General features: G+C 37.3%; 1 protein-coding gene across 3 annotated transcripts in view; it reads left to right on the top strand.

Annotated features, from left to right (window-relative positions):
- LOC144642759 (NLR family CARD domain-containing protein 4-like) overlaps positions 1–13,347 on the top strand; it is a 29,991-nt gene that overhangs the window by 981 nt on the left and 15,663 nt on the right. For all 3 annotated transcript variants that reach the window (XR_013568781.1, XM_078501816.1, XM_078501817.1), the window contains exon 2: positions 5,849–6,587. Coding sequence is in view for 2 of the 3 variants with exons in the window: in XM_078501816.1 (XP_078357942.1) it covers positions 5,870–6,587 (718 nt within the window). In the remaining variant the exon portion in view is untranslated. The remainder of the gene's footprint in view (positions 1–5,848; positions 6,588–13,347) is intronic.

Here is a 13,347-nt window from a genome sequence, read left to right as displayed (position 1 = left end):
CCATTCTTTCCAGGTTTGGGTGGGGGGGGGGGGGGGGGTGATGGGGTGGATAGGGGGCTGAAACCTTGGAGCATAGGGGGTGGTAATTCTATGGGAGGCGGAAGAAGAGAGGGGTGGAGAAGCAGGATTTCCAAGGTGGCGGGAATCGGGAGAATTGGGAAAAAATCTGCAACTTCGTGCAATAGAAAAAGCACAAAGCAGCAGAAACCAAACAGGATGGGCTTAGAACTGGGAGAAAAAGAAACAAAAAGCAGGGTTGTCAGTATCCCCCAAAATAATTGAAAACAAGATGCAGCTGAGTAGGAATATATATTAACTATTTTAATTGGGCAGACATAAGCTACTTGTTATTATTTTTAGAGGAAGGGGTGGGGCTGATCTGGAATCCACCCTCTTAACTAATTTCATATAGTTTCTGTTAGAAAATGATTCAGAATAAATATTAACGCTATAAAAACATGACGTTTCGGCACATGTCACCATTATGATATCAAATGCAAATTTTACAAGGTACAGAACGATATTTATAGAAAAGAAAGTGTGAAACTTAATTACAATAGATGAGGCGTGGAAAACAGAAAAATGTGCATAACTAAGTAGACAGTTTCGCTAGAATGGAGTCCTTTTGAGTGTTCTGGGATGGGTTTTTTTTTTCTAATTAGGACCATCTCGTAAATTAGGCACTCAAACTTTCCGCGACATTTCTTTAGGATGACAAATTGGCTGTGAAGGTCGATCGGCTTTTGATTGTGTTGTTCTTGAAGGTGTTTACCAATTACGGAGTATCTGTGCCCCACGATGCGCAGGTGGAGGTGGCGGCTCGTGTAGCCAATATAATTTGCATCGCACCAAATACATTTATATTCATATAAATAGAGAGGGCTTTGTTTCCGTGAACTTCAAGTCTTCTGAGATTTTCTTGCTTGTAAAGACTGGTTGTATTTCATGATCTATCTTCTTTCCTATGTCACATAGTTCTCTACGTACGTAAAAAAAACCAAAAGTCGGCCGAATTTTGGTCTTTGAATGGCAAGGTGATGCATACAGGGCTGTCCGCTGGTGCAATACAGTTTTCGTTCAGTCTTTTCGTATCCCGGGAAATTAATTGAATCTATCCTTAACAGATCTCATTCCTCTCAAGACCTGAACGAAAACTGTGACATGTCGTCGCCGAAACGTCATGTTTTTATAGCGTTAATATTTATTCTGAATTGTATTTCAAAATCTTGAGTTCCGTTATCAGAGTTAGTAAATGTACGGATTAATTGAAAAAGTCAATTTCCTTCCATGTATTATTTTTTTAGGCGAGGACGTAGTCTCGAGCCTAATCTTATAAAGCGGTTTTCTCAGATTCTTCGTGTTTATAAGATGTGATGATTCCAACCGAAGAGGATTGTTAACTAAAACCATGGTTTGAGATTTGTTTGCGTCCGCCATCTTGGTTGTTCGGTGGAGCGTGTGAGTGAGTGTTTTTCGCAGCCAGAAGCCTGATTGACTCGAAGTAAGATTAGTAGCTGATATTTTTTGCCCTCAAAGTACACAAAAACCTTATCGATACATCGATAATTCAAGGGACTAAACTAACTAATTGTAGTGTACGAGCTGGTGAGTGCTGTTTAGGCCGGACCTTTGCCTTTTAAAGGATCCTAGTCAGCCATGATGCTTTGCGCGTATCAAGAGCCTAATCCATTTTAAATGCCATCTAAATTCGAGTGTTTTCAATTGTGGCGGACAATCCAAGCGCATCCTCGCGTACGCAGTATATTCACATTTTAAGCTACCATCAAAGTCTTTAGTAATTATCTGTGCTTCATTTCAAACGTTTATTTTATTGGTTTCTTTTAATTTGCCGTTAAAATATTCGTTTGTAAGTAGGATGCCCGATGTCATCTCGCGTTCCATAGCGTGGTAGGCCGAAACCACCGAACAAACAAAGATAATTCTTTCACGACAATTAACGTTCGACCTCTGGAATTAAAAGCAAGATAGCCTTGTCATCAAAGGGCTTAGTTATAGCCAGTTTGCAGAAATACGACACTTGTTTTATTCCTGCAAGCCGAATTTTAGTTCCACATTTGCATATGCTAGAGCACTCAAGCGCGGTATTTCGAGAAGGACAACCAGCAGATTTAGCCGTTCTCTTTCGACTCCACTTAATCTTGCAGGAACAAATCTTACAAAGGAAAAAGGAACACGAATACACTATAACATAAAAAAAGATTTTGAATAGTAAGCTTAGAGAACATTATTTCATTCCTTAGCACTCGAACGGAGTCCGCCGAAGAGGCAAATATTGAAGCGATCGCTTCTCCGCTCTCATTTTGCCCTGCGCGTCTGACAACGGACGAACCATAAATATCTGTGCTTCGAGATGGCCCCGGAGAACAGGATTCTTCGATATCTATTATGCTGTCACCATCTTCGATGTTTATTCCTTACATTCTGGCAGATCTTTTAAAGTTGTTCGAGTGAAAGCTTTCGCGCGTTGTCAAATTTAGTCGCGGTCTGTTGACTTTGTACGTGCGTCACATGAATTTGAAACGAGACTCCCCGCAGTTGCCCGAATATAAACAATAATAGAGGCGTGGCTGACTAGGATCCTTTAAGACTGAAGTTGAACTGAATACAGAGCATATAAATATTTGTGAATTGAACTACTGCCTGGCGACATTGTAACCTGAGCTTTAACTGAAGACGAGAGGTGCAGAAGACGTATACTGCGACAACTGCAGCTGAGGTGAGCTATCTAAAGATTATTTGCTTGTACTTTATTGAATACCGTAGTGTTGGGGAAAAAAAGTATATACATTTGTGTAGGCTATAATAACTAGTAAATGATTTAAGAAAGATATAATGTACATGTAGAAAGATGTGTTTCAGAACTACTTATGTTGCATTAAATTGTTGAAGTTAATCAGTCTTGGTGTCTAAACAAATATGTGTTAAACAATTATTAAATGTTTAAACTGTTGATTCTTTCTTTTATTATATTTACAGAACAGAAAATAAAAACAACAACAAAAAAGGAAACATCCAAGATACAGTTTTCAAAGAATCCACTGACTGCTGTGTTTTGTCCTAATTGCGTAAATATGTTTAATCTGCACTTTGTCAAGAAGCACCATGAATGTGTGAATGTAGCTATTGCACTGGAACTGGTTATTGGCCTCTATTCTGCCTCTATGCAATATGTACATAATAAAAAGCCTAATCCTCACTATGAATGGCAGATATATTTTAAGCAAAACACAGCGAAAACCATGTAGCAATAACACCAAAGTTAAAAAATCTCGATGATTTGGTAAGTGCAGAATGCAATATGGAACAATTGAAAGTATGATGTTTTATATATGATCGTGTTTATTTGGTTTATTTTACTTTCGGAAAAACTGTTCACAGGCTACTTGTATTCTTTCCCAGGTGTTCCTTACGCTAATCTTTGCAAACATAACACGACACTTTTGTTCGTTTGTAACAAAATACTTTTGTCTTCCTTGAAAATGCGATAACATGAAACTTTTGTTTTTTGTTTGTTTTACGGCGGCATCGATGACATTTGTTTAATTTAATTAAGTTACGGTTTAGACTGCACGAAAGACGATACTCAAAAACTAAAGAAACAAATCTAATCAAAAAAAATATTTTTCGACAGGTTTGTTAAAACGCAGTACAGCTAGGATATTTGTTTCCTGGTTATCAGGTGTTCACGCCGAAAACCCCGGTGCAAGTTTTTGCATACCTAATAACGAAAGCGCTTTGAAAGTCTCAAAATCTAATTTAATTAATTTGCGGTTTTTACTTGGCGCCAAGAAGTCTGCAGGAAGCCTACCGCAAACATGCAATACAAGCGATGTTCATGATAGTTCCAGAAAACAACGTAGACTAATCTGCGCATGCGTTTGGTGTAAATTACGTTGAGTAGTACCACAAGGAGAGCAAAGGTTTTACTGAAACAAATATATATCTTTGAGATCCTCATATAAAAGTAACGTAGATGTGCTCCACGTTTAACTTGGGGGGTATGGTCAGGTGCTCCCACCCCAACCCCCTCCACAGGAATAATTAATTAATTGATATTAATTAATTAATTGACTATTAAAGTTTACACGTTAGCGCACTAGCGGGTTAGCGGACGACAGCCCCAACAAACCATCACAATAGTGCATTCTGCACTAAAAACGGTGTAAAACATCTCTGGATTTACTACTGAAAGACCCTCAATACAAATTCATCACTGGCAAACCACTGTATCAACTCTACTTCCTAGTCTCCACTTGTACTGTATCAAGATTTTGGACTTATTGGACTTGCTTGCATCATCACAGATTGTACAGATAGTGCAAACAACTATCAGCCCCATTTAAATTTAACAAGAGTAAATCAGCTTTTCTTCCTGGAAACTTGTACTTCTTTGCACTGTCTGTTTTACCTGTAAATGATATTAAGTGTTTGGACCTACTGGACAATGGGTACGTTACAGTCAGTGCAACTGACAGCTATTTTTAAACAAGAGGCAATCTAGATACATTATTGTAAGACAATATTTTTATGCCAAACTCGTGGAAGTTTCCTTGCTGTCTAGTACAGTTACAAAATATGTTGCATTCCATTGTCAAAAGTCGTGATAAAATACATCTTATTAGAATTGTACAAATAAAATTACCAATTTTGTTATCAAAGCAGCCTATTATTTGCCTTTTATTAATTAACGTTGGTTAGAAACTAACCTTACCTTGGAATACGCAACTAAAAACACCACTGGAAAACAACGTGCTGTATTTTAAAATTTTATTTACCTGAAAAACCCATTTTCTCCCCTTTATAGCAAATGACTCAGTGTGTCAACTTTGGCTTACAGCGAGGAACCCAAAAGGGTGACCACTTTTAATGTATTCACATTCTTTCTTGCAGATTTTATCCAATCAGAAGCTCTTCACAGCTTCTCATTGGAAAACAACTGCATGAAAGAATGTGAATTAATTAAAAGTGGTCACACATGTGGGCTCCTTGCTGTAAATCACACTTTAATGAACGATATCAATTTCGGCATTCAATTACTTGGATATCTTTTGGACTCACAATTTTACTCAATAGACATTTTTGGCTTTGTCAGTGTAAATTGCCCATTTCAAACCATATGATGCTGCCCAGGGAACTTGTTTTTTTAAAAACAAGTTAAAAAAACTAAAACTATCTGAATACCAAGAGCACTTGTTTGAATTTGAAAGAAGTTATTTTTAAGAGTGATGCCACATAGTCTGAAAAGGGACAACAAACAAACAAAGCCCAAAAGGTCTATTCTCGGTTCTTTGTCTGGAATTTCAGTTTAACATACTGACTTGCTTAACTGGAACGTCTTCGCCTTAGTATGCATTGCATACCGGTTATTCTATGCAAACCTCATTTATGGACCAAAAGCAAACTGAAACGAGCATAATTTTGCTTTTGAATACAAATCTGATTTATGCACCAAAAGCAATCTGAAACGAGCATAATTTTGCTTGGGAAGCGACAAATCTTGTTTCGGGACTGCTTATTACATCCCCAGACTCTGAAAGGACAGGCGTAGGGCGGGAGGACGTACGATGACGTCAGAACCGAAACAGTTCAATAGGTTAACCAAATTTTCTTAGGTATGGGGCTCCGTTTGCGTACGCCTTCGGCGCGTGCGGAAGCTCTGCTATAAAGTGTCATGTCATGACACAATATCCTCATCTAACACAGCGAATAACAACTACTAAAAACAGTAGTAATAATATTTATGATCCAAGACACCCAACTGAGAAAAGCTACTAAAAAGAACCATTGAATTTTATAAACTGAATTACTGTTTTAATAACTGTTGTAGGATTTTATTGCTTGCTTCTTCATGGCGTCAGCATTTAGCTCCACAAAAGAGACAACCAATTACGCGCGGTTGTGTCGCGTTTTGGTGGATGTCGGGACACAAGTACTGAGGGATAGATTTGACAAAATATATCCAGCATCGAGCCTGCACACATCTTTAACATCTTCCACATTGCATGCGACTTTGACGTCCTTGAAGACGAAGAGAGTCCTCCAATTGACACAATGGGGAAAACTCATGTCACCTACAGTGTCATCAACGGATTTTGACATAACCCTTCTCGTAGTCCTTCTTAGGAACATTTGTGGTCTGTCTCCTCCAGCATCAACTGTTTGGAACAATCCTCCACTTCCAACAGATTTGACGGAAGAGGCAGATATTGTTCGTATCAGGATTCTTAGAAATGAAGTGTTTGCTCATACCAACGGAGCTTCTGTTGATGATGCAACATTCAATAGCTACTGGGTGAGCATCAAGGAGCCCCTGATAAGACTTGGTGGACCTAGTTATCACGCCATCATTGATAATCTAAGGACTGAGTGCATGGACCCTGAGAAAGAGCAACACTACGAAGAGCTCCTTAAACAATGGAAGGAAAATGAAGAAATTGTCATGGAAAAGCTCGGCGAAATCGAGGGGAAATTGGACGCAACCGAAATCAAACTGCAAACGATGGATAAAAAACTGGATATTTTGGTGCACCCAGTGGCACACTCGGTCGAAGAAGTAAATGTCAAAGGTTAGTACTAAATAAATAAGAAATGTCGTGATTCTATTCTTTTAATATTGACGCAGTGTTTCCAATATCTAACTAAAGAATAGTCTCAATTCTTGTCCCTTGAGTATTTTACAATAACCGAGCGAATTCTTGCGCGCTGATTGGCTCATTTTTATTGTCAACGAGGGTATAGATGCATGAAACTCGTTGCTGACGCAATAATCGAAGGTTTTGACAAACTTTTCAACACTGATTTAGCACTGCATTCTTGATGAGTTGAGAATTATACCACAAAACTTGTAGTCTTCAATGAGAAAATCATCTAAATTGTATCGGCATTGAAACCTAAGGGCGAAAAGATGAGGATGTTTATTGAGGTTTCAGACCTGAAAATCGGCGATGAGCGGGCATGTGTGCTGTCAATGAAATTAACAACTGAACCGCGTTTTAGTTGATTTGTGAGCACTTTTCACTGGATTAATGGTAAGTTGAGCAATTCGAATTTTCTCTTGTATTTCTGGTGGTATTCTTACTACACTTTTATTTCACGAGCCTGTTATTCTCCGAATTACAACGACGAAAATAAGATTCTGCAGCCGTTTCGGCTTTTTGTTATTGTAAAAAACAAATTGACATCACTTTTTATGCGTTTGTCCTGTTATTGATGATATATTTCGTCATAACATTGTCAAAGTGTTGTAGACCCACTCGCATAACGGCTCGTGGATCGGCAACACTCTGACAAAGCTATGACGCAACAACAGGACAGACGCATAAAAAACTGATGTCAATTTGTTAATTTCACCTTCTTGCACAGGTGAAAATGAACGTCACCTGTAAATACGGGTGATTTTTACGATATAACTTTTATCACAAATGAAATGCTGATTCCATGAACTTTTACTTTAACTTTTCAGATCTATACACCGTTTCAGTTTCAGGGTTTTTTAATTTGTCAAATATGGCTTTGATTTCAAGCTATTGATAAGCTCTTCAGTGGAACAAACCGTTGCAAAAATCTTATCTGCATGTGTGAAGTAAATTGGTAGTCAAGAAGTATTCCCCTTAACACATCAATTGAGGCAGTCAAAACTAATCTTTACCTAGGTATATAGAGCGAACGGTACTATGTCAAGTCTATCCCATTGACTTGATGGTATACTCCTACTCTGTGCTGTTTCCAGGTCTTACACTTCGTCTCATAACCTGAGGGTTCCACAAAGAGCTCAGCGGACGATGCTATTAGCCAGAATTCTCAAACTGGCTTATCTATATCCCTTTTCACGTCATTATCGGCTGTTTCACTGCCGTTTTCCTTGTCAACTCCCACAACCTGGTGTTACCAATTGTATATGGCCAATGGATACAAAGGTTTCTGTGTGGTCATATATTGACGGAAGTCATTTCCCTTGAAGTCATTCTCCATGTTTTGAACCGTTCAAAACTACCTGACTTTAATTCTGATGTTTATATTCTCATTTTTGTTTTGCTTTTGTTTTGTTTTATCTTTAAATGTTCGCCAAGGTTTTAAATGCGCAAGAAAACGCTTCCCTATTCTTGTGGTGTTCATGATGCTTTCCGGGTATGTGACCAAGGCCCCTTTTCTATGGTTTAGTTCTTAGTTGTGATACGCTTGTTTGATTGAAAATTAAACGAGAATTACCTGTCCTGTAAGTTGAAGTTTGATGATAATTCTGCCAAATCATAAGTAGTAGAACAGAGTTAACATGAGATGCGCACGCACCGCCACAGGTCAGTTTTTTATTTAAAGACAATTTGTGATTACATCGGCACAAGCTGACTACCAAAGTACAACATATTGCTAAAGCAACGGGAAGACATTGTTGGTTCGAGCCTTTGTAATCAGTTGCATTGCTGCTTCATACAGTTTCTTCATGCTCTGTTTACATGGTACTGACTCTGCCTATCGAGCTAAGTCGTATGTGTTATTCCCATTGTCTTTCCTCGTGCTTAATTCTCTTGACGGCCCTGGTAGCTGCCGTATGCTCTTACTAGTTCCATTTGTTACTGATCTTGACCGTGAACTTTTAAATGTACTCCTTCTTTGCCCTTTTTATATCTTACTTTTTAACATTGTCAAGCGCCCTTGAACGTATGGAAAGGGCGCTATACAAATGATTATTATTATTATTATTTGTTATTATTATTATTATTATTATTCTAGAGATAATGTCATTTGAGACCAATGCTTTAGAATGATGTTTCTTTCGTCCATCTTCCAACTCTCTTCGTTGGATATATTCGGGGCCTTACATCTCTTGAATGACTTACAGTGAAACGAACTCAACCGGGGCCACCCAACGTTTTTTAGCCAATCACAAGACAAGTTTTAAACAAAAGAATTGGAGTTCCTTGGTCAGGCAACCAATCACAGTGAAGGGCAATTTTAAGAGGCTCCGACTGAGAATATGGAGAATCGTTGGACAGGCTGGGGAAATCGAAAATCTTGAAACTTTGCCTGAATAACACCTTTGGAGAACTATGTTCGAAAATATTATTCTCATCTTCTAGGAATTTATGGTTTTCGAGAAATTAAGAAAAAACGAAAATAACGGTTTTAGCTCATTAAATATGCAAAAAATATGCGTAAAAATGGCAAAGTTCTCGATATTCCTATAAGAGCACTTTTCAATGCTTTAAATTGAAATAAACTTAGAATAATAGATTGATCTTTCTTCTTTCAGGCAACATACACCTTTAATTTTTTCCGGCTATTTTGAGGTTTCCTTCGCCTTTTAAAATATTGCTTTATCAAGCACTTCGGGAAAGGGCAAAAATTGAGAAACTTTGGAGGCCGAAAAAGCACCTTGATATGTCCGATATCGAGTCAAACTAAACACTGTGCAAAAGCGCAATGTCTCTTCTGTTATAATATCAAATAAAAAATCTGGGTACTCAAGACTCACACAAATGAGAAACGAAAGTTTACGAGCTCCTCGTGTCTAATTTGCATAAAGCTAATTTTTGAATTCGTCCTCCGCTAAGTGATCTGGTCCGCTAAATTTAAATTTGGGAGCTATGATTTGCACAAAGAAAGCAAGTTTAAACTTTATTTGATTTTGTTGACGTCTTATGCCTATCAACAGGTTATATAAACACGAAGAAAGAAGAAAAAACAGTAAAATCATCGACTGAGCTCATTGCGTGACCTGCGTCACGTTATAAATTTTCTTGTCAACAATTGAATTTGATTTGTTTGTTAGGACTCAGTTAACGTTGCATTTCAAATTTAAGATAAGATTAAAGAATGAGATAATAATATCATTCACTTACCTGAAATTGGGAATGATTTGTACCTTTTATTTACTCTGGCGGGTAACTCACGTCAAAGCCGTAACTTGCGTAGTATTATTAATTTGGAAGTTGACTTCAGTTATAAACATAAACGTACATAAATATTATGAACATATATCGCTGTTAGCTTCCGTTCAGTTGTCAGTTATAATGGAAATAAAATACGAAAAGTTTCTCATCTTGTTTTAGAACAACTATATAAAAGGTTTCGATAGTGTAAAAACCATTCATTCATTTATTCAGATGCACATCACAAAATTAAATTAATTTATAATTTAATTTAAAGAGACCGAACACGTACACAGCGACAGAACTCGGCGCCAGGATATTTAACACAAAGCACAAAATTATTCGGCTGAAATTTAAAAATAGAATGACTCTTTACATTTGTGCCTCTCTTGTTTGGCGGGCTTCAGGAGTCCAAACCCAGAATATCCAGAATTTATCTAGTTTGAAAATTACCATGCAAAAGCACACTTCAAATTTTGTTACATCTTGTCTGACAGATACTGAAAGAATCGATAGCGAAGGAAAATTGTTAGTTGCCCGTACAGGTAAGGTAATTTTTTTTTCTTTGAACCACATCTATGTTTGGGTAACTGAATTAATGCAAGCTTAACTATCCAATACCTTGGGATTTTTGTAGCGCAAGAATGCCAAGAACATATGACAGTTTGTCATAAATACAAGAACACGCTCTTTTGCTGGCGGACTGGAGAGCAAGATGTTCTATACCAATGGAAATTGCGAGCCATAAGCCTTCTTTCATTCGGGAGGATCGCGGAATAGCAAGCAACTCTGCTCTGTTTTACAAGAGACGGGTATAGTTTGATCTAGATCACATAAGCATTACCTTTTTGTTACTTAATTTAGGTTTAAGCCCATAGTAACAACTTTAATGAAAGTAAAAAATTAATGAATAATAGCCTACATGATTACTATAGTATTTCCTAGACTTTTAAGTTAGAACACTTTCTTTAATATTGTAAATTTAATATTGGTTTTAAGTTATAAAATGACAGTTGACCTTACCCTACTAGCCTTCAGAACAAGCGCTTGCTGTTGGGCACTTTTAAAAAAGCCCAACAATACCGCAGGCTAATCAAAGTTTTGCGGTTTCGCGACGTCTCGGGTTTCAAGTTACAAGCAAATAAGTAAAATTTTATCACAAGTATTAAATGCGCCTTCAAAGGCAGAGTATTAGTTTTTATTGACTGTTCTACTAACTATGCTTTAACTTAACACGCATTCTACAACCCAAGATTTCACTTGTTTTGAAATCGTGCCCGGACGCTTGATTTCAATGAGCACAGGCGATGGAAAAATCACACGCAAAATTTAACTCATGCCTGCTGAAAATTTTGTGACAAACTGGACAAATTCTGGATTTTCTGGGCTTGGACCAAGCCCCACCAACAAGAGAGGCACAACTGTAAAGGGTCATTCTATTTTTAAATTTCAGCCGAATAATTTCGTGCTTTGTGTTAAATGTCCTGGCGCCGGGTTCTGTAGCTGTGTACATGTTCGGTCTCTTTAATCTAATTTTGTGATGTACATCTGAATGAATGAATGGATTTTGCACGATCGAAACCTTTTATATAGTTGTTTTAAAACAAGATGAGAAACCATTAATGACAACTGAACGGATCTAACAGCGATATAATTATGTCCATCATAGTTTTAATAATTATTTACGTTTATGTTCGTAAAAAGTAAACTTCCAAATTAATAATAACTTCACGATTTATATTTTTGACGTAAGTTATGCGAGTAAATAAAATATACAAATCATTCCTAATTTCAGGTAAGTGAATGATATTATTATCTTAATCTTTAATCTTAAATTTGAAATGTAAGAGTCCTAACAAACAAATCTTTCCTCCGATCTTTTTAATTCAATTATTGACAAATTTTACTGTTGTTTCTTCTTTCTTCGCGTCTATATAACCTGTTGATAGGCATAAGACGTCAACAAAATCAAATAAAGTTTAAACTTGCTTTCTTTGTGCAAATCATAGCTCCCAAATTTAAATTTAGCGGACCAGATCACTTAGCGGAGGACGAATTCAAAAATTAGCTTTATGCAAATTAGACACGAGGAGCTCGTAAACTTTCGTTTCTCATTTGTGTGAGTCTTGAGTACCCAGATTTTTTATTTGATATTATAACAGAAGAGACATTGCGCTTTTGCACAGTGTTTAGTTTGACTCGATATCGGACATATCAAGGTGCTTTTTCGGCCTCCAAAGTTTCTCAATTTTTGCCCTTTCCCGAAGTGCTTGATAAAGCAATATTTTAAAAGGCGAAGGAAACCTCAAAATAGCCGGAAAAAATTAAAGGTGTATGTTGCCTGAAAGAAGAAAGATCAATCTATTATTCTAAGTTTATTTCAATTTAAAGCATTGAAAAGTGCTCTTATAGGAATATCGAGAACTTTGCCATTTTTACGCATATTTTTTGCATATTTAATGAGCTAAAACCGTTATTTTCGTTTTTTCTTAATTTCTCGAAAACCATAAATTCCTAGAAGATGAGAATAATATTTTCGAACATAGTTCTCCAAAGGTGTTATTCAGGCAAAGTTTCAAGATTTTCGATTTCCCCAGCCTGTCCAACGATTCTCCATATTCTCAGTCGGAGCCTCTTAACTCTTCGCTTGACTGAATACGATGCGAAGGCACGCTAAAGTGTTGTTTTTACGGCAAAAAATATAATTTTGTTCATTTCGTTTACGGCTAAGGCGAAAGTCTGCCGGTAATTTAGAACACTGGACGGAATCAACGTTAATAAGTTTACCGAATGACGGCCGGGAATTTTGAAGACTGAACGGACTCAACGAAAATAGCACGGCCTGCGCCTGGAATGAAGACAAAACGGACTCGACAAAAATTTATTTACCGAATTGACACCGGCTGAAACTGTGAAGACGAAACGACTTTTCCTCAAACCAGTATATATATTTGCCGAAGCGAATCAACACCGGTCAGCAAAGAGATAAACTCAGTGTATTACATTCAGTGATATATATACAGTGATACAGTGATAAAAAGAACATTGTACCTAATGAACAAATTACAACGGCGAACATTTCAAACCATAAATATTCATCGCCGGATAAAACTCAACAACACGTGCAGAAACGTGACAGGTTCACGCATACTAGTTAGCGGCTGTAATTTGGTAAATTTATATTTACGTTGAGCCCGTTTAGTGTTCAAAAATGTCGGCCGCAAATTCGAGGAAAACTGACATAAGCTTTCGTCTTCGACATTCCCGGCCGTGTTTTGGAAAATGTGTGGCATATTGTAAGTTTTATAGCCGATCATGCTTCGGTAAATTTTTTATTTACGTTGCGTCCGTTCAGTCTTCAAAACTCCCGGTCGTAATATTCGATCAAGAATTATCCAAGCTTTCGTCTTCGACATTCCAAGCCGTCTTTCGGAAAATATTGAGCTGGCCGTGAATC

The sequence above is a fragment of the Oculina patagonica genome, chromosome 2 (assembly GCF_052425735.1).
Source record: "Oculina patagonica isolate OP01 chromosome 2, crgOcupat, whole genome shotgun sequence".
Classification (NCBI taxonomy): domain Eukaryota; kingdom Metazoa; phylum Cnidaria; class Anthozoa; order Scleractinia; family Oculinidae; genus Oculina; species Oculina patagonica.
Note: the sequence above shows the minus strand (reverse complement) of the source record. Positions and strands in the feature narration are given on the sequence as shown.